This window comes from Vanacampus margaritifer, chromosome 15 (genome assembly GCF_051991255.1).
Source record: "Vanacampus margaritifer isolate UIUO_Vmar chromosome 15, RoL_Vmar_1.0, whole genome shotgun sequence".
Lineage (NCBI taxonomy): Eukaryota > Metazoa > Chordata > Actinopteri > Syngnathiformes > Syngnathidae > Vanacampus > Vanacampus margaritifer.
Window position 1 is genome coordinate 19,490,189 of NC_135446.1, and position 17,022 is coordinate 19,507,210.

The following is a 17,022-nucleotide window of genomic DNA, read 5'->3' on the forward strand; positions in this document are numbered from 1 at the left end:
AGGTCAATCAAGAAAAAAAAAACACAGATGCACACATTTATTTGCATATAACCCCCCCACCATGCCATGGACATTATTGCCGTTTCAGTTCATTCATTTGCATTTTTTTTTTTTAAATAAATGCAAATTGTAGATAAAACTGTAAAAACAAGCGTTATCAAAGTTTTGGTGATAGGTTTTGGAGCCTGCACCTTTTTAAGTAAGGTCACCAGAGGGCGGTGACCTCTCAAAAGTACAATGGTGCCTTGAGATGAAAGTTGTTTTTGCTTTGAATTGCAAGGACAAAAACAAGATACCGTGTTTTAAAGTTTGAATTTGCGCCGCTCTGCCGTCCGTCAGCAATGAATGTCCGTGCGGAAACAGGAAATAGTAGTTCCGGCTCCTCGGGTCGCGCAAATGTTTTTGAAATTACTATTTTGATGTAAATGTCGACTTGAACGGGGAAATCCGACTTAAATCGAAATTCGGGTTACATCGGCTCCGTAGGAACGGAACTCTGCCGTAACTTGAGGACTCCCTGTACTTTGCCTTAAAAGTATGCTAACGCACAATGCAAAACAGCACAGACGAGCTAACAAATAGCATCAATGTAGCGGTGTTACAAACCCTTTAAGCAACGAATATGTTAACAAACAATGAAGCAACATATACTGACAGATAATGGTTATTATTGATCTTCTGTAAAGAATGACAAATACTGTAATACTGCCACTTATTGAGGAGCCGTGACGGTATCCATGTACCAGTACAGTATTTCTGTATGCCAGTATTATACTGACCCCGGGTGGCCAAGGTGTGTAAACCAAAAGGGGCGTTATAAAGTACAAGAAAGAAAAGAAAAATATCATTCATACTTTTCTATATATATATATATTCAAAAATTATATTATAATATAATATATATAGTATATATATATATATATATATATATATATACTATTTTTAAATGACGATTAAAGGTGGTTTGCATGGTCAGTTACAGAACAAATTAAAACTCGTTTCTCAAGGCACCAATGTACTAACCTGCCAGCAGGGTCTCCATTTGGCTCTGATAAATTACCCCACAAATCATTTTAAACAATAGTTCAAAACACAAAATGGTCCACAAAAAAACGTTTCTTTCGATATTCTGAGTACATTTTCTCATGTGACTGAACCACCATACTGGTCATGTCCACTTATTTATGCATATTCTGTACATTTTTTGTAAGTCACACAAAAACAAAGCATCATGATTGAACTGTAGAGGTAGATGAATGGTGTAGCAATTTTTTCCCTCTCAAAATTCTTTGCTTTGTCGGGCTGTACATATGGATGGCACACGAGTAATAGCTACACAGAAACAATGGACTGTAGCTTTTAAAATTTAAAAATCGATCATTGTCACGTCCACCACTTAATCACATCAAACATTTAAGTGTAAGAAAATGGCAAATTGCAGCATGAATTTGCTCCATAAAAAGTCTTGTTTTTTCCCATCAGGTGGCATCTTCATATCAACATGGACGACATCTGAACCGCCAGCAACGTGGGGGGGAAAAACCTGCTCAAAATGAAGCAGTAGGTTTGAGGTAAGTTATATTTTACAGATGGAATGTTCCGAGTTTCTTGTCCACCTCAAGGATTTGTTTGGATCTTTCCCATCATCATCTCAGCCTCTGCTTGGCGTGAAACAGGTGACGTCCCACCCAACCTGTAAATTGGGGAATAACATGCAAATCTGGTTCTAATTATAGTACACCTTAGAAAACGATTAAATAACTCACATTCCTCACCTTTTACGTGCATGAAAAAGGCTGACTTGCGCGTTAAATGGCGTTGTGAGCACTCTCTGGGAGAGAAATTGGAAGAGAAAGCGATTTAAAATAGTGACAATACAATTATTTATATATATATATATATATATAGCAAGTTTGGCCAATTCGGTTTCAGCAGGGTAACAAGATGGCGTCCATATGTCATGTGACCAGCAGTTGACCAATCACAGCGCGATTGGTCAACTGCTGGTCACATGACAAACGCCATCTTGTTACCTTGTTGAAACCGAATTGGTCAAACTCTATCTACGGCTCTGAGACTTCATGTTATGCAGACGCTCAACAACTGGACGTGAGACAAATAAGTAATTGGAACACATTTAAAACAATTAACTACAAATCAGTTATTTTATTTAGTGACTATTATCTCTTTGACTGCCAAAAACGTTAAATAACGTTTAGTAAAATCCTATGGAGGAGTGCCAAAGACGTTAAAAGACGTTTGTTTCAAAACAGAGGTGAAACTAACCATTTTCTATTGTTGATTACTCAAAAACGGAATAAGGTAGAAACAAACTTTTTTTTTCTGATGAAAGATGGGAGTCCAATCTTTCATTTGGTAGTATGTGTGTTTCCATAGTCCAAACACATAATTTTCTGTGGACCTTGAAAGATCAGTCAAAATGCTTAAATCAGCTGGCACCCACGGCATCCCTTTTCTGAAAACGTCTGGCAGTCAAAGAGTTAATGATTTTCGATGATCCCATCAATGTGTGTTTTTCGTGGGGGGAAAGGCTGATTGTCATTAATTTTGCCAACTTGGAAACCCTTACTTCATTCACTTTAACAATTATTATCAGATATTGTATTATTTTTGTATTGACTAATTCAATATATCGGCAACCTGACATTTCATTTTAAGGTGTTAATTATTTAACCATTTTTTTATTTTACTTTATTTTTATTTAATGAATATGGACAAATATGGATAACATTGAGTTTGATGTTACTATCATTTTTATTTTGTATAGTTTTATTTGAACTGCATTATTTATTTACTCTATAGATAATTAAAATCACATTTTAGTCAATTGCAAGTGCATTTTACATCATTAAATCTAATTTAATGACTAGTGTGATATTGGACTACCTCTAATTATTATCGTGTTAAGCTGTGAGTTGTTCATGTTATACTTGAATTTTAACTCAAAATGCTGACCTGCAATTTTTTCTCTATTTACAGCAACCTGTTTGGGCAGGACTGCAGTCGGGCATAAAATAATAGCAGCAATTATTGACAACATTTGTGCCTGTAGACATTGTGGGGGTTTTCTTAAGTCAAAATGTTTTCGTATTTTCAACAGCCCGTTTGGGCAACAGTCTAGTCGGGCTTGAAATAATAGCACCAAGTTGTGACATCCATCCGTCCATTTACTTATTACGCCCATTGTTTGCTTCTTGTTCTTCGCCTATTCGCCCCCTTGATGACCAGTCGCCGTGCAAGTGCATTTCCAGCTTTTGATTCACGCCCCATTAGCAATTCACGCCCCTTCTGAGCTACTTACTGTCCGCCAGCAGCTCGTCGGCCATGAGGCTGTCCTGGCGGTTGCCCAGCACAAAGGCGAGGAAAGAGAGGATGAGGGCGTCCATGATGCCCATGATGGCCAGGATGTAGGCCCAGCGCAGGGAGCAGGCGCCCAGCGTGTATTTGTCCGTCTGCTCGCCGCACATACGCTTCACCTCGTCGCTGTCCCAGCCGTCCGGGTAGATCATGCAGCCCAGGATCAGACACGTGCCTGCGGGGACGGGGACGAGGCACAGACAGTCAGCGTTGGGTTTTGCTGACGACCTGGCAGACTTTCAACTCGGTTGGACAAGCTTTTCATTAATGAGCGAGTACCAATAGCATGTATCGGTATCGGGCCGATACCAGCCCTATTTGAAAGAATTCGAGTACTCGTGGAAGCTGCCATGGCAAAAACAAAAAAAATCATTTCTGAAAAAAAGTCTTTGTTCACAGGTTTTTAAGATACAGGATCCCTCCCCCTCCCCAAATGTAACATTTATATTATTTTCCTCATTTGAACTCCCACTTTAGACTGAATAATTTAACAACACCCACATACATGTACCTGAGCAAAGGTTAGACATGCTTCTAAATCCTCATTAAAATCATTCCAGTTGAATTCCCACAAAATCGCAAACTCCCTTCAGTCATGAGTGCTCGATGTTGTGAGAGAGAAAAAAAAAAAAAGAAGAGAGAGGACATGTTCCCAACATCAGAAGTGATGCACAGCAGCGACATTTCCCCACGGCCTTGCAGCCCAACTTCAAAGGCTGAGGGAGAAAAAAATAAGGACACGCATTTAAAACATTCACAAGAATTTGCCCCGGCAACAAGGCAGCCTTCAAATACAACTTCTGCCTTTACCACTATTACAAAAAAAAGCAATTTATTGAGCAATATGAGAGGACATCTGTGCATCGTTTGCATTTATTCACATGCTGTTGTGCAGGCACAAGCTTTATTTTAGCTTTAGCTTAGCATTCCTCCGTTGCTACAGTAAGTTGTCAATGAGCGGTCGCTTGGGGAGATTACTTACTGCGCCTTGGAAATCCTCATTAGTGAAAGGAGGTGATCCCCTTTAATCCGCAAAAGTCGTCTGCGCTTTACATCCGCCAGCCCCCAAACCACCTCCCAAGTCCAACCCCCTAAACACTTCCTGCTGACTCCACTGTATTGCAAATATGCTCATATGGCACTTTTTTTAATAAGAATGATAGCGATAAAATCAAAGTTTCAATACTTTGCACTCGTAGCCCAATGATGAGTGGGCATTTTTAACCTCATTTAGGGTTTCAAAATACCTGAAGCAAACAGCAGACATGATGTATGGTACGAAAATCACTGAAACAAACAATTATGTAATGTGCCAAAATAACAAAACCAAATGATAATGTTGTAACTGGTACAAACTGGTGGTAACGTCATATAGGGTACCAAAATAACAAGTATTAAGTGAAAGTAGCCCACCTAAATAACGGACAGACCCAAACCATAACATTTGTGTAGCATGTCAAAACAGTCGGACCAAAAGCTAAAGTTGGCGATGGTACCACTACGAAATGCATTAAATTGAGAGTGTATCAAAATAACTTTATTAAACTATAAACAAAGGTACTAAAATAACTGAACCAATTGGAGGGTAAGAAAACAACTGAGCTAAATGCAACTGAACCAAGCAATAACTCTTGGGAGGGTTGAAAACAACTGGACTGAATGCTAACACCACCCCCCCCCCACCCCCCAAAAAAAAAAATCCACCAGATTGATATTGTGATTCCCTCAAGGGCGTCTCAGCTCTCTGAAATACTTCGGACAACTGAGACAGACACACTACACACTCGCACCCGTCGACGGGAACGCATAAACGAGGGGCAGGAGGGCGGAAGCGCAAGCACCGGGTTGCGGTCCATACGTCGCAAACAACAGCAACCGGAAACAGCGCTGATGTGTGAAACCCGGAGTTTGTGAACTCACAAATACCGCGAGAATTCATCTCGCAGAGCCAAAACTATGTACAACCTTGTGAAAGGTTGAAATTAACTGAACCAAAAGTTACAGTCAGAATAACTGAACCAAGCGATAACTTTGGTGAGGATACACAAATAACTGAATCAAACTACAGTACAACCTATATTGTAGTCTACTTGTGTAAGGTAGCCTTGCTATCACAACAATATGCCAAATATGGGTAGCAATGTCTTAGATAAGTGTACCAAAATAACTAAACCAAATGCGTTATAGGCAACGCGAACAGCTACCAAACAAAAGGTACCAAAATAACTGCATCAAATGGTAAGCTCGCGACGAGTAGGGTACCAAGCATAGTTTCTAAATAATGGTTACATTTTGGGGTGACAACCCTCCAATACCTCCATTAATAATGTTCCAGTTTACCCCCCACCCCACCTCCGCGCAGCCCTCTCACCTGCTGCCAGCTGCATCCACCCGCAGATCTTGTAAACCGTGCCGGTGCCGCAGAAGAAGAAGAGCGCGAAGCATCCGATGCAGCCGAGCACCAGCGCCATCGACGTGGCGATGAAGAAGGCGGCGGCCTTGAAGGCGCTCGACGGGATGCTGGAGAACTCGGCGAAGCTGCCCTGGCACGTCAGCTCCCGGGACAGGCCGCTGCCGATGCAGTAGTGGAAGAGGCCGAAGTAACCCGCCTGCGGGCTGTCGGCGCCGTCGCCGATCCAGTAGGGCTGGATGAAGCACACCACGTTGACGATCGCGAACAGGATGGTGAAGATGGCCCACAGCACGCCGATGGCGCGCGAGTTGCGCACGTAGTTGGTCTGGTAGATCTTGGCTGCCTCCGAGGCGGGGAGCATGCTGGTGGCGCTACCGGTGTTCGGGGCTCCGGGCACCATCCTCCTCTTCCTCGGTCGCCTCCTGACGGGGAAGATGCCCGCGCTCAGCTGCACATCGACGGCTCCGAGGGTTGAATCACCACCGCGTCCACCTCCTCCTCTACCGTCGTCTCCTTCTCGTCTTGTTTAGTCACAGAATCACTTGACTTGACACGTCTGCTTTGCATTCATTTATGCAACCAAAGTGCGCATCTAAACAAGCAAACAAACAAACAAACGTTACACGCAGCTGTCTCGGGCAAAAAGAGCCCATGCAGTCGACGCATCAGCTGCACACAGCCGCCGTGGATATTTCAGGGATAACCCACATTCTTTAATCCTCGTCTGACGTCGCCTGTTATATACGGTTTGTGTGTACGCGTGTGTGCGTGCGTGCGCGTGCGGAATGGGATTCAATGCACACGCGCACTCGATCGAGCATGTAATTACATCTGCAACGCAAGAATGAATGAATAAACAAAAGTAATAGCAGCGTCATTTCAAGCATACACAGCTGCAATGACCTGCATAAAATACATATTTTTTTCACGAATTGAGTCTTACTACATTAATATAATTATGTAGAATATCATAGCAATACAATAGCAGATTTAGAAGAGGGTTTTTTTATGTACCCGAGTTTTTATTTTAAGAAAACTACGTTACCCATAATTCTGTAGTAAAGACACTTGATTCTGATTGGCTGATGCCACCATGTGAAACGTGGACGCCCGCGAAACTCGTCTTTTCAGTTAAGCTAACTTGTTTGTAACTTAAAGTTTATTACTCAACTTCTTATAAGTTTGCGATATGTCGACGCCACTACCACATTATTAAAACTATTTGCGTTATCAGCCGTCGTTTTACTTAATCTTTGACACTACTTCCGGTAAAATTTAAAGCCCTTCGTTGACAGTTATGCTAGCTGAGCTAAGCTAACCGATAAACTGCGGGGAGAAAAATGTCCTCGTCGTCGTTGCTTCAACAGCACCTGCATCCAGACTACAAAGATGAGATGCTGCGGAAGGTGGCCGAGCAGCTGCCGTGTCGGGAGCTCCAAGCCGGGATGCTGCTGTCACTCATGGGAGAAGTAAGATGTCACTCACATGGCATATGCCAAACGATAAAAACATATAGTTTCATTTTGACGTTGTTGTTGTTTTTTTATTTTTATTAAGTTAATTAGTTTCTAGAGAAGGAGTTTTATTTTATCCCCTTCAAAATAAATACATTTAAAATCAACCCCGAAAGCTTATGTATGAAATTAATTGACAAAGATGAAAATAAACGACATTTTCGCTATAATTAGTTTTAGTTTCTCATTTTGATTTTGTTTCATTAGTGAAAATGTATTTGTCAATTTTACTTTAAGCTGTTTTGTTAGTTTTCATCATTCTTGGTGAGTGAATTGGCAACACATCATCAGTAAAAATCTGTTGGCAAAAATACTGAAGTACAAAAGTACTTTAGGATGGCACAAGACAAAGGTAATATCAATGGTATTAAATTGTCATTTGGTGCCATATTTGTCTCAACAGCCTCAGCAGTACAGCTTGCCTTGCATCTTCATCTACGGCCATCAGGCCTCAGGGAAAAGTCACGTGGTGAACATTCTACTGAAGGAACTGGAGGTTAGCATGTGTGTATACTGTATATGCAGCAATTGTTTACAAGCTGAATGCTCCTCCTTGCAGCTCCCTAACGCCACCATCAGCTGCGCCGAGTGCATCTCCGCTGCCCTGCTCTTCGAACAAGTCCTGCTGACCTTCTTCGGTGTAGACGCAGCAGCCGCTCTCCCCCGCAGCCCGTCGTTGTCCGATTTCATCCGCATCTACAGGCAACATCGCTCACGGGCTGCTGCTGAGCAGACGCATTACCTGGTGAGGACACGGAATAAGCATTGCTGTGTCAAATTCAATCTTTGTTTTGGCTTCAGTGTGCGTTTGTGGTCTTCAGGTGCTGGAAAAAGCTGAGTTGCTGCGAGACATGGATTCTAATCTGCTCTCGGTTCTTGTGCGTCTTCAGGAGCTGGTGAGCATTTAGTCAAGCAGCAACTTCTTGCCTTGAAATCACTTTTCACATGTGGCAGATTTCACAGGCCGCACAGTAATTCAGTGTCAAATATAGACTATAATGTTTTATTAATTGATGAGGGTGACAATAGTTTTGCTTTATTTTTTTTTTCTCCAATGTGTCTATTTTTTCCTTTTTTTATGTTGTTATATATTTTTAATCTTGTGTCTTTTGTTTTCGTTGTAATATTTGTGTGTGTTTTTTTTGGCATAATATTTATTCTTAGTTTGCTTTATATGTACAATTTCAAATAATATTTGTATTTTAAAATGTTCATTTTTGCCTAATAATTTTACAATTTGTTGTAATATTTTCTACTTATCATATTTGTCTAATATTAGTTTAAAAAGGAAAAATAAATTGTCAAAGATTTGTGTATTTTTATTCTAATATTTTTCATTTATGGGGCCATAATATTTTTGTATTCCGTTCATCCATCCATCCATTATCTACCTACCACTTATCTTATCCGGAGTTGCCCAGAACGCCTCTCCAGGCAGTCGTCCAGGAGGCATCCGAACCAAAAGCCCGAGCCACCTCAGCTGCCTCCTCTCAACATGGAGGAGCAGCGGCTGGACTCTAAGTCCCTCCCGGATGACTGAATTTCTCACCCTATCTCTAAGGGAGAGTTACTGCCATAACCGTTTTTCATTATTATATTTTGGTTTTGTTGTAATATTTTTTTCTTCTTCTTTTTTTTTTTTAATACTATTTATTTCTCATGTTTTTAGTTTCATATTTGTGTATAACAACTTCCTGCATGCACCTCCTGTAGGTGGAGGACAATGTGACAGTCCTCCTGCTTAGTGAGATCGTGTGGGAGACTTTCCGGCCAAACACGGGCTGCTTGGAGCCTCTGCCACTTCACTTCCCCGACTACACCAAAGGTTTATTTTTTTACCCTCCGTCACCCATCTTCATGTGAGATGCTCATTTGCACTGAAGATGTGCGCATCGGCTAGTTCCACCTATTTTATCATTTTAATAGCTGAGCTGCACCAGATCTTGTCCCGAGACGGACACCCGTCCCATTCCGCTGACTTCTACGCCTCCTACATTCACATCCTGCTGGGCGTCTTCTATGCCGTCTGCCGGGACCTCAGAGAGCTGCGCCACCTGGTGGGTTGCACCTCGATCGTCACCTTCCCCGTTGTATGTTTTCCCCTCATGTGTGCTGATTTTTCGCTTTAGGCTGCACTCAACTTTACAAAATTCTGCGAGCCTGTAACTGAAGGGAAAGGTAAGTTGCTGAAAATAGCAAACTAGATAACAATAGTAAACGCGTGTGTCTGTGTCACACGTTTTTGTATGTTGTTTGGTCGCCAGCCAAAGAGAGCGACACACACAAGCTGTGGCGGAACATTGAGCCCCACCTGAAGAAGGCCATGCAGACGGTTTACCTGAGGGAGGTATCCAGGTGAGTGGAGCCTTGCAAGCCTCTCTTCATCAAATGTTTTCCCTCATGTGTGTATCTGTGTGTCTGTTAGCCTTGAATGGGAGAAGATGCAGCAAGTGGAGACAGAAGCAGGTGCTTTAAGAGGTCAGTTCAAAGGACTGCAGCGAGTTATTTGAAAAAAAATGTGATTTTGCTTTACTAAACATAATACTGTGCATGTCACATGCTGGTATTATTTTTGTTCTCTTGGGGTCACCATCCTGAGATTCTTTAATAGTATTTTTGAATTTGAGTGTGTATGGCTTTAAAAGGCGGGGCCTGGTGAGTGACATGGGTGTCTTGAATGAGAATGTAGAGTTAACTGTTGTAAGATCAGCTCGGTGGCTGGCTATTAAGTATAAATATATATATATATTTGACTTTTTCATTTTTTTGTTTCAGTTGTAGTTGATCCATTACCAATGTGCATTTTCTTCCATTTCCATTTGCAGAATTGTCTCATTACTTGCACATTTTTGCCCTCCTGTCAGGTTTGTCGGCTCACACCCATGTGGAGCTGCCGTTTTACTCCAAGTTCCTGTTGATCGCTGCCTACCTGGCATCCTACAACCCCGCCCGCACCGACAAGCGCTTCTTTGTCAAGGTGAGACGCTGACAGGAAGTAACATGGGAGATGGCAAGAAGCATGATCCCCATTTTTTTTTTTTTTTTTTGTGGTGGGGGGTCCCACAGTGGCTAGTTAAATTTAATAAATTAATTTAAATCATGTTAGATCCTGGAGAAAAATATAAAATTATTTCTCCGAAACAGAAGTATATTTTTAAAAAAATGATGACATAAGTTTTAAATTTACTAAATTATCATAAAATAAAAAATAAATTGACCAGTAAAAAATATTTTGAATTCAATTAATTCATTCATTGAGGAAATATATATTTAAAAACATTTTTTTAATTATTATTTAAAATATTAAGAGTTTTCTGAAAAATCTCTATAACCAAAAATGAGAAACGGTTATAAAAAGCAATACAAAACAACAAATAGTAATAAAAGATTTTTCTTTTTTTAATGCATGTCTTATGATGTCTCTTTTTCCTTCCCAACAGCATCACGGCAAAATCAAAAAGACCAACTTCCTGAAGAAAAATGAGAAGGTGAGCATGCAAATAGGGGGTGGGCGATATGGAAGAGGAAAAAAAAAAATGTAAATCTGCACTCGCTTCACCGAACAATTGGACTGGCAGCGTTTTCTTAACAACAGCTCTTTATTTATTTATTGGTTTGTTTATCTACATTTTTATTGCTTCATACGTCTTCTGCAAAGCATTACACAATGATATTCTATGGCAATGTTTAACAGTGAAGAAACTTAATTATAAATTATATTTAGGCTATATAAGGTGTTTTCATAGATTTTTGTGAATACTTATATAATTTAAATATCACATGTTAGTCCATAAAGACGGATATCACAAATTTCGAGCTGCAGTAATTGCTAGTCTGCCTACCACTGTCACCTCTACGAGAGCTCTCAGAATGAGATTTCTGATGAATACGTCTGACAATAATTTTATCCAGTTTCTACACAATGTGAGATATTTAATCGATCCCAATGTATATCGCCCACCACATTTTCTCCTTACACGTGCGACTGTGCGCGTTATGAAATATCACATAAACATCGTCATTTATGTATGTCTCCAAAGACGAGCAACCACCTGCTGGGACCCAAACCTTTCCCTCTGGACCGCCTGCTGGCCATCTTTTACAGTGTGGTGGACAGCAGGGTGGCGCCCACTGCCAGCATCTTCTCTCAGGTGGGCACGGCTGGCCTCACCTGACTGGTTTCCACGGCGACTGACACCCCCCCCCCCCCCCCCGTCATCATTCAGCCTTGCTCTGTGTGCCGTTCAGATCTCCTCGCTGGTCACCTTGCAGCTGTTGACGCAGGTCAGCCATGTGGACCAGCTGGACGCCCCCAAGTACAAATGTGCCGTCTCCATGGACTTCATCTGTGCTATTTCCAGGTATGTGTGCGTGTGTGTGCTGTTTCTATGCATTAGCACACACGCACGCACGCACGCACGCACGCACACTGTGTTTTTTTCTTCTTCCCAGGACGGTGAACTTTGACATCATCAAGTATTTGTATGACTTCTTATGAGACATGGACACAATCATTCAATCGCCTTGTGGTCATTATAAAATAAATTGCTTTCACAGAAGTGTTACCTCTCGTCGGACTAAGCATCAAACAATGACAATTACACGTTCATTTTTAAAACAACCACATAGCTTTGCCGTATGACAATTTTGCTTAATGCTAACAAGCAATGCAAAACGCCAAAGGAGTGCTAGTGGTTAGCATTGGTGCTGTTAGAGTAACCCTTTTAGCAAAGTGTCTTTGAACATAAGACAAAACAGCAACACAACACAGGTGTATATTTTTATTGATCTCTTACAAAAGAGTAATATTACTGCATCTTACTGAGGATGTGTGATTGTGCCCATTTATGTCGATTATACTGCCCCGAGGTGGCTAAGGTGCGCACACCAGGAGACGCCACACAATGTCCATTGAAGTGAAGCAAAAATTGTGGCGAAACCGACTTCATTCTTTACGTTCAATTATGTCATTACTGTATTCTTTAAAAATAAATTCATGATGATAATAATTCATGGAAGCGCACTTAAAATTGCGCTATGCAGGTGAATTATACTTTTTTTTTTTCTCCACTGGGAATCACACAAAAATGTACGGCAAATCTATTTATGTAAGTACAAACAAAAACAAACATTTACATACCCTGTAAGATAACTCTAGATGGAATACTTGTCTATATTTTTAATAACTTCAAAATGAACTATAACTTTACAAATCACGGGCGAGCAAGTGATTTTAATGTACAAACGAGCAAACCAAAAGGCACTAGTCAATCGCTCATCTAATTGATCCATTTCTACTTTGAGTAACAGGCAGCAGCAGCTCATGTAATATTATACTGTATATAAAAATAAAAAGTACAAATATATTAACAGAAATGCCTGTTGATTATATCCACCGAATCCCTCAATTCTGACTGGATTCAGTTTGAATGCAACTGGCAGACATAAGGTGCAATAATAACAAATACACTTATTTTTGTAGTCTTGTGATAATCTCTGTCGCCAATTTAAAGCATATTTCCATGACGTGGGCATATACCGTCATATATTCTACACAAATGTACTTCGCTAAACGCTGTGCCGCCTACTGTGGATCATGGCGACGATGTGCGTCAGGTCCAGACTCTTCATCATCACCTCCATGAAGTCGTCATCGGAGCGAGCACCCGCCACAAACTCCTCCAGCGACAGCTCGCCTGTCAGTACGGGACACAACATTTGGTGAGCACGAATATCTTTTTTCGTATTAGCCAATGGCGCCAGTGAGTCCGTTTTTATCTCATCAAATACGCTCACAATACAAAAAGATGAGCTAAAAATAAATAGAAATAAATGCTCACATTTATTGAAAGATCTAAATGAATAATGGGTGGCGGGAGAAATACCGTACAGACAATAAATCAAGTTTCAAATGGGTTGAGGTAGAAGATACACTTAAGTAAAAATAAAAAAGGGCACTAAAAAGTTTGGTTGAATGAAATAATGACAAAAATTTAAATTAAAATACAAATGTTTTTAAGTTGCACCCCAAAAATTTTATTCAAGGGAGGAAAAAAGTATACCGTAATTAATAATTTAATATCTGATTAAAATGACATGAAGAAAAATAAATATATTTAAAATATTTGTAATAATATTTATTTACTACATTAAAAATAATAACAAGAAAAAATCAAAACTTAAATGTTAATTGACACTAGAAATATAAATATTGGCAACAAAAAAAACTTCATAAAAAAACATGAGGAAAAATACATTTTAAAAATACGGAGAAAAAAACAGCTTTGCATACATGCAAGTCAAATCTTTTACTAATGAATAAGACCCAAAAATTGCTAATGCAAAATAACATTAACACACTTGACCAAAAAATCCTGCAAATAACACTATTTATTGAAATATTAAAATGTCTAGATGAATCATTTTGTGCCCTCACCGTCGCCGTTGATGTCAATCCTGTCGAAGACGCTGTTGGTGAAGTCCTCAGCCGTCACTTCCTGGTTGTCGTTACCTGTAATGGCGCGAATGGCCTGAGGGGACAACAACATTATCAATTGCTTCCATCTCCCTTATCAATATTCTTATTCTTATTATTCCAGCAAGTCAATTCTTCTCCTCCTCCATTCCAACCTTGATGATGTTGAGCAGCTCGTATCGGTCGATGCAGCCGTTGCCGTCCACGTCATAGAGCTTGAAGTACCAGCGGAGTTTGTGCTCCATCTTGCCACGCATCACCAGGCTGAGCGCCGCCACGTATTCCATGAAGTCGATGTAGCCGTCCTAAGGGCGTCGTTTTGTTCACTTCAGACAACTCCAGTAATCCCTCGCATATTCACGATTCATTTTTCCACAAAGTCGTTGAGAAAAATTCACCTATTTGCATTTTTGTGCTCTTTCTGACGCCACAAGATGGCTTCAAACACGTCTAAATCGTTCACACGCACTGCTAATGCATCCGCCCGTGATCCAATCATTTGTCGTTTGCGGTTCCCAAATTTCCAAGTCCTAATTGGCCAATTATCCAGTCCGAAGTGTGTCAGGGAATGCGTCATCTCGCTATCAGATAATCTCAAGGGTGAAGATTAACATGCCCCCCCATGCCAGACGATGACCTAGTCTCGGGAATTGTCCCTCTTGGGAAAGGTCATCGCATCTGGGTTTTAATGAGTGATTATTGTGCGAGCTGCTTTTGTGAGGGCTGTGTCTAATATTTTGGCAAAGGAGCTGGCAAAATATTAGAAACTGCTTCTGGCATTTGCAAGTCACAACATTCTAAACACAGAAAATGGTATTGCATTCCTAATGTTGAAGAAAATTTGAAAATAGCTAATTAAAAACAATTATAGCGCAATAAATGAAATAGTGAAGTAAAAGCAGTTGCAAAGTTTTACAGAAAAATAAATACTTAAAAAAATTATTTTCATTCATACAGTAAAATAAGCTTAAAAATAGCAAAGTAAAAATTGTTAATAAAATTAATGCTAATTTAGAATGAGAAAAATAAATAATTTATTCTCTATATTGTAAAGGAAACTTATAAATAATACCTAAAAACAGTTGCTCAAAAATGCCAATTGATTAGAATAATATATATATAGTTTTTAATAATAAAAAAAACATAATAAATACAAGTATTGGTCATTTTCACCATACATTCAATTAAGTATTCCAGATTTTTTTTTTCAGATTGACTTTATGTATAAACTCAGCACATTTTCTTCCATTGCCAATTGTAAATAAATAAAAAATAAATCCAACAGATAAAATAATTAATAACAATAAAAGAAAAATGTAAATGATCATTCAATTTACGTTCTAAAATGAACATTTGTTAGCCCCGTTATTTCTAACAAGATTCAGGTTAATTTAACTAAACCTAACTAAATCGATGTGTTATCCAGAAACTATTATACAAGGTTGTGTTGTTTTAAAACACAATATGGCAAGTGGGCAAGAAACAGCGGCAGAGAAGTTTTGATGGGGGTGACCATCGCTCATGTCATTATACACTATCATCCATTTAGAGGACCGAGTACAAACACGAAACTAGTACCTTGTTCATGTCGAAAGTGCGGAACATCTGCTCGATGTAAGCGTTGGCCTCCGAGTCGAGGCCGCGCAGGCCGAAGAACTGCTTGAACTCGTGCAGGGTGAGCTGACCCGACGGGCACTCCGTCATGAACTTCTTGTACCACAGGTGCATCTCCACCGCCTGCAGGTCATCCACCGTGCTGCCTGTCGAGTTGCCCATGACCACCGCGCGTTTGCCCGACTGGTCTACTGTGAACGGCGCCTCACAGTCACACAACAGCGGGCGAACAAGGGCAGAAGCCACTGGGATGCCTTTTGTAGGCCACTTTGTGATGCCCTTCTCGGTTCCTAATCCCTGGCTGTAATCCAATCTAACGCTCTAAGAAGTCCCATTAAAACAAACGCTTCCTTGCCAGGTTATGCTGACACGACACAAAACACCGGCAAGTTCATCGGTCACGTGGAGGTGCGAGACCGCTCGGCGTGGGCAGAAAATTATAATCCACTCCAAAATGTTGACAGTGGCTTCATTCTTTTAATGCAATAACTGAGCACAAAGAAATAAAGTCCGTTTAAATGTAAAATAATAATAATAATAATTCCTTGTCCCTTTGCATTTATTTCTGCATAATGCTAATCTAAAAGACAAAAACATTTATGTATAGTAAATCTGATTGTTTTTTGTAATGCAGATTAACTCATTCACTGCCATTGACGGCTCTTAACGTCAAAAAAATCATTTTAACTACTTCTATTAGTTTAAAAAAAAATCCACTTTTGTTAACAATTGTATGAAATCTATAATTTTCTTATTGTATATTTGGAACAGAGTTAACTAGTGAAGTCATGCGATTTAATCTTTTCTTTTTTTTATTCATTCACTGCCATTGACAGCTATAAACGTCAGAAATTAATTTTAACTATTTCTATTAGTTTAACATTTTTCCCCCACTTTTGTTAACAAGAGTATGAAAACCTACACTTTTTTTATTGTACATTTAGAACAGATGTAAAATTTGTGATTAATCGTGAGTTAACTAGTGAAGTCATGCGATTAATTACAATTAAAAAAAAAATCGCCTCTTGCCTTTAATTTTTAATAATCTTTTTTTTTTAATGAATTTATGGCAGTAAATTAGTTAATTTATTGCTTTTCTGTAAAAAAATAAAATAAAATAATACATGGGAAGAGTACTTCAAGGACAAATTAGTCCACCTCTATGAAATGTGCTACCTAAATAAAGTTGCCTTGCCTTTGAATAAATGATCACATAATAAATCACAATCACAACATTGAGGAGATAAAATCACAAATAGATTATTTTTTCACAGAAACTTAGTAGGTGCATGTACAGGTACATACTAAGTAAATTCTGAAGTTGCCATGACGACATGCCCACTAGTGGCAATTTACTCAATGCTGTGTGCAAGTGCTATGCACTAAAAGTCCAATATTTCACACAACTTAATGTGAATGGTTTTACACAAATTTAATCAGTTCATGTTTTTGTTGTAGTGCCATGACATCATGCTTAGCAAAGGCATTGTCTTTGATGTAAAAACAATTTAAATCCATGTACAAATATAACATGCCTGGATTAAAAGAGCCCGTAAAACTCTACCATAAGGCCTCAAATTCCTAGGCTAAAACGTGTCGAGTGCCCAGTGTGGTGGTCAGTCCACGCC

The 17,022-nt window shown here is 39.6% G+C and overlaps 3 protein-coding genes across 4 annotated transcripts; 1 reads left to right on the plus strand and 2 right to left on the minus strand.

Moving 5' to 3' along the window:
* Positions 1-22: 22 nt before the first annotated feature.
* lhfpl3 (LHFPL tetraspan subfamily member 3) lies at positions 23-6,576 on the minus strand. The gene is made up of 4 exons (XM_077543204.1): positions 5,750-6,576; positions 3,323-3,553; positions 1,776-1,831; positions 23-1,693 (listed from the first exon to the last, which is right to left on the minus strand). The coding sequence occupies exons 1-3, from the start codon at positions 6,189-6,191 to the stop codon at positions 1,809-1,811; spliced, it is 696 nt and encodes a 231-aa protein (XP_077399330.1). The 5' UTR covers positions 6,192-6,576; the 3' UTR covers positions 23-1,693; positions 1,776-1,808.
* orc5 (origin recognition complex, subunit 5) lies at positions 5,610-11,864 on the plus strand. Of its 2 annotated transcripts, XM_077543203.1 has the most exons (14): positions 5,614-7,260; positions 7,709-7,801; positions 7,865-8,050; positions 8,127-8,201; positions 9,019-9,130; positions 9,232-9,362; positions 9,435-9,483; positions 9,570-9,660; positions 9,731-9,783; positions 10,170-10,282; positions 10,746-10,793; positions 11,346-11,456; positions 11,554-11,666; positions 11,758-11,864. In XM_077543203.1, exons 1-14 carry the CDS (start codon positions 7,132-7,134, stop codon positions 11,801-11,803), a joined length of 1,350 nt encoding a protein of 449 aa, XP_077399329.1. In that variant the 5' UTR covers positions 5,614-7,131; the 3' UTR covers positions 11,804-11,864. The 2 variants fall into 2 exon arrangements, with proteins under 2 accessions (XP_077399328.1, XP_077399329.1); XM_077543202.1 differs by having other exon boundaries at positions 5,610-7,260; positions 11,554-11,864.
* A 208-nt stretch (positions 11,865-12,072) lies between these two features.
* guca1aa (guanylate cyclase activator 1Aa) lies at positions 12,073-15,648 on the minus strand. Its single transcript, XM_077543205.1, has 4 exons — positions 15,359-15,648; positions 13,936-14,085; positions 13,742-13,835; positions 12,073-13,001 (listed from the first exon to the last, which is right to left on the minus strand). Exons 1-4 carry the CDS (start codon positions 15,554-15,556, stop codon positions 12,874-12,876), a joined length of 570 nt encoding a protein of 189 aa, XP_077399331.1. The 5' UTR covers positions 15,557-15,648; the 3' UTR covers positions 12,073-12,873.
* Positions 15,649-17,022: the final 1,374 nt, after the last annotated feature.

Coding starts and splice junctions, on each gene's coding strand:
- lhfpl3 (XM_077543204.1), bottom strand. CDS start 6,191: ATGGTGCCCGGAGCCCCGAACACCGGTAGCGCCACCAGCATGCTCCCC. Junction 3,554..5,749: donor GTGGATGCAGCTGGCAGCAG/GTGAGAGGGCTG, acceptor CCGTCCCCGCAG/GCACGTGTCTGATCCTGGGC. Junction 1,832..3,322: donor CGACGAGCTGCTGGCGGACA/GTAAGTAGCTCA, acceptor TTTCTCTCCCAG/AGAGTGCTCACAACGCCATT.
- orc5 (XM_077543202.1), top strand. CDS start 7,132: ATGTCCTCGTCGTCGTTGCTTCAACAGCACCTGCATCCAGACTACAAA. Junction 9,131..9,231: donor CTTCCCCGACTACACCAAAG/GTTTATTTTTTT, acceptor TCATTTTAATAG/CTGAGCTGCACCAGATCTTG. Junction 11,457..11,553: donor CTGCCAGCATCTTCTCTCAG/GTGGGCACGGCT, acceptor TGTGCCGTTCAG/ATCTCCTCGCTGGTCACCTT.
- guca1aa (XM_077543205.1), bottom strand. CDS start 15,556: ATGGGCAACTCGACAGGCAGCACGGTGGATGACCTGCAGGCGGTGGAG. Junction 14,086..15,358: donor GCACTTTCGACATGAACAAG/GTACTAGTTTCG, acceptor CGACGCCCTTAG/GACGGCTACATCGACTTCAT. Junction 13,002..13,741: donor GATTGACATCAACGGCGACG/GTGAGGGCACAA, acceptor CCGTACTGACAG/GCGAGCTGTCGCTGGAGGAG.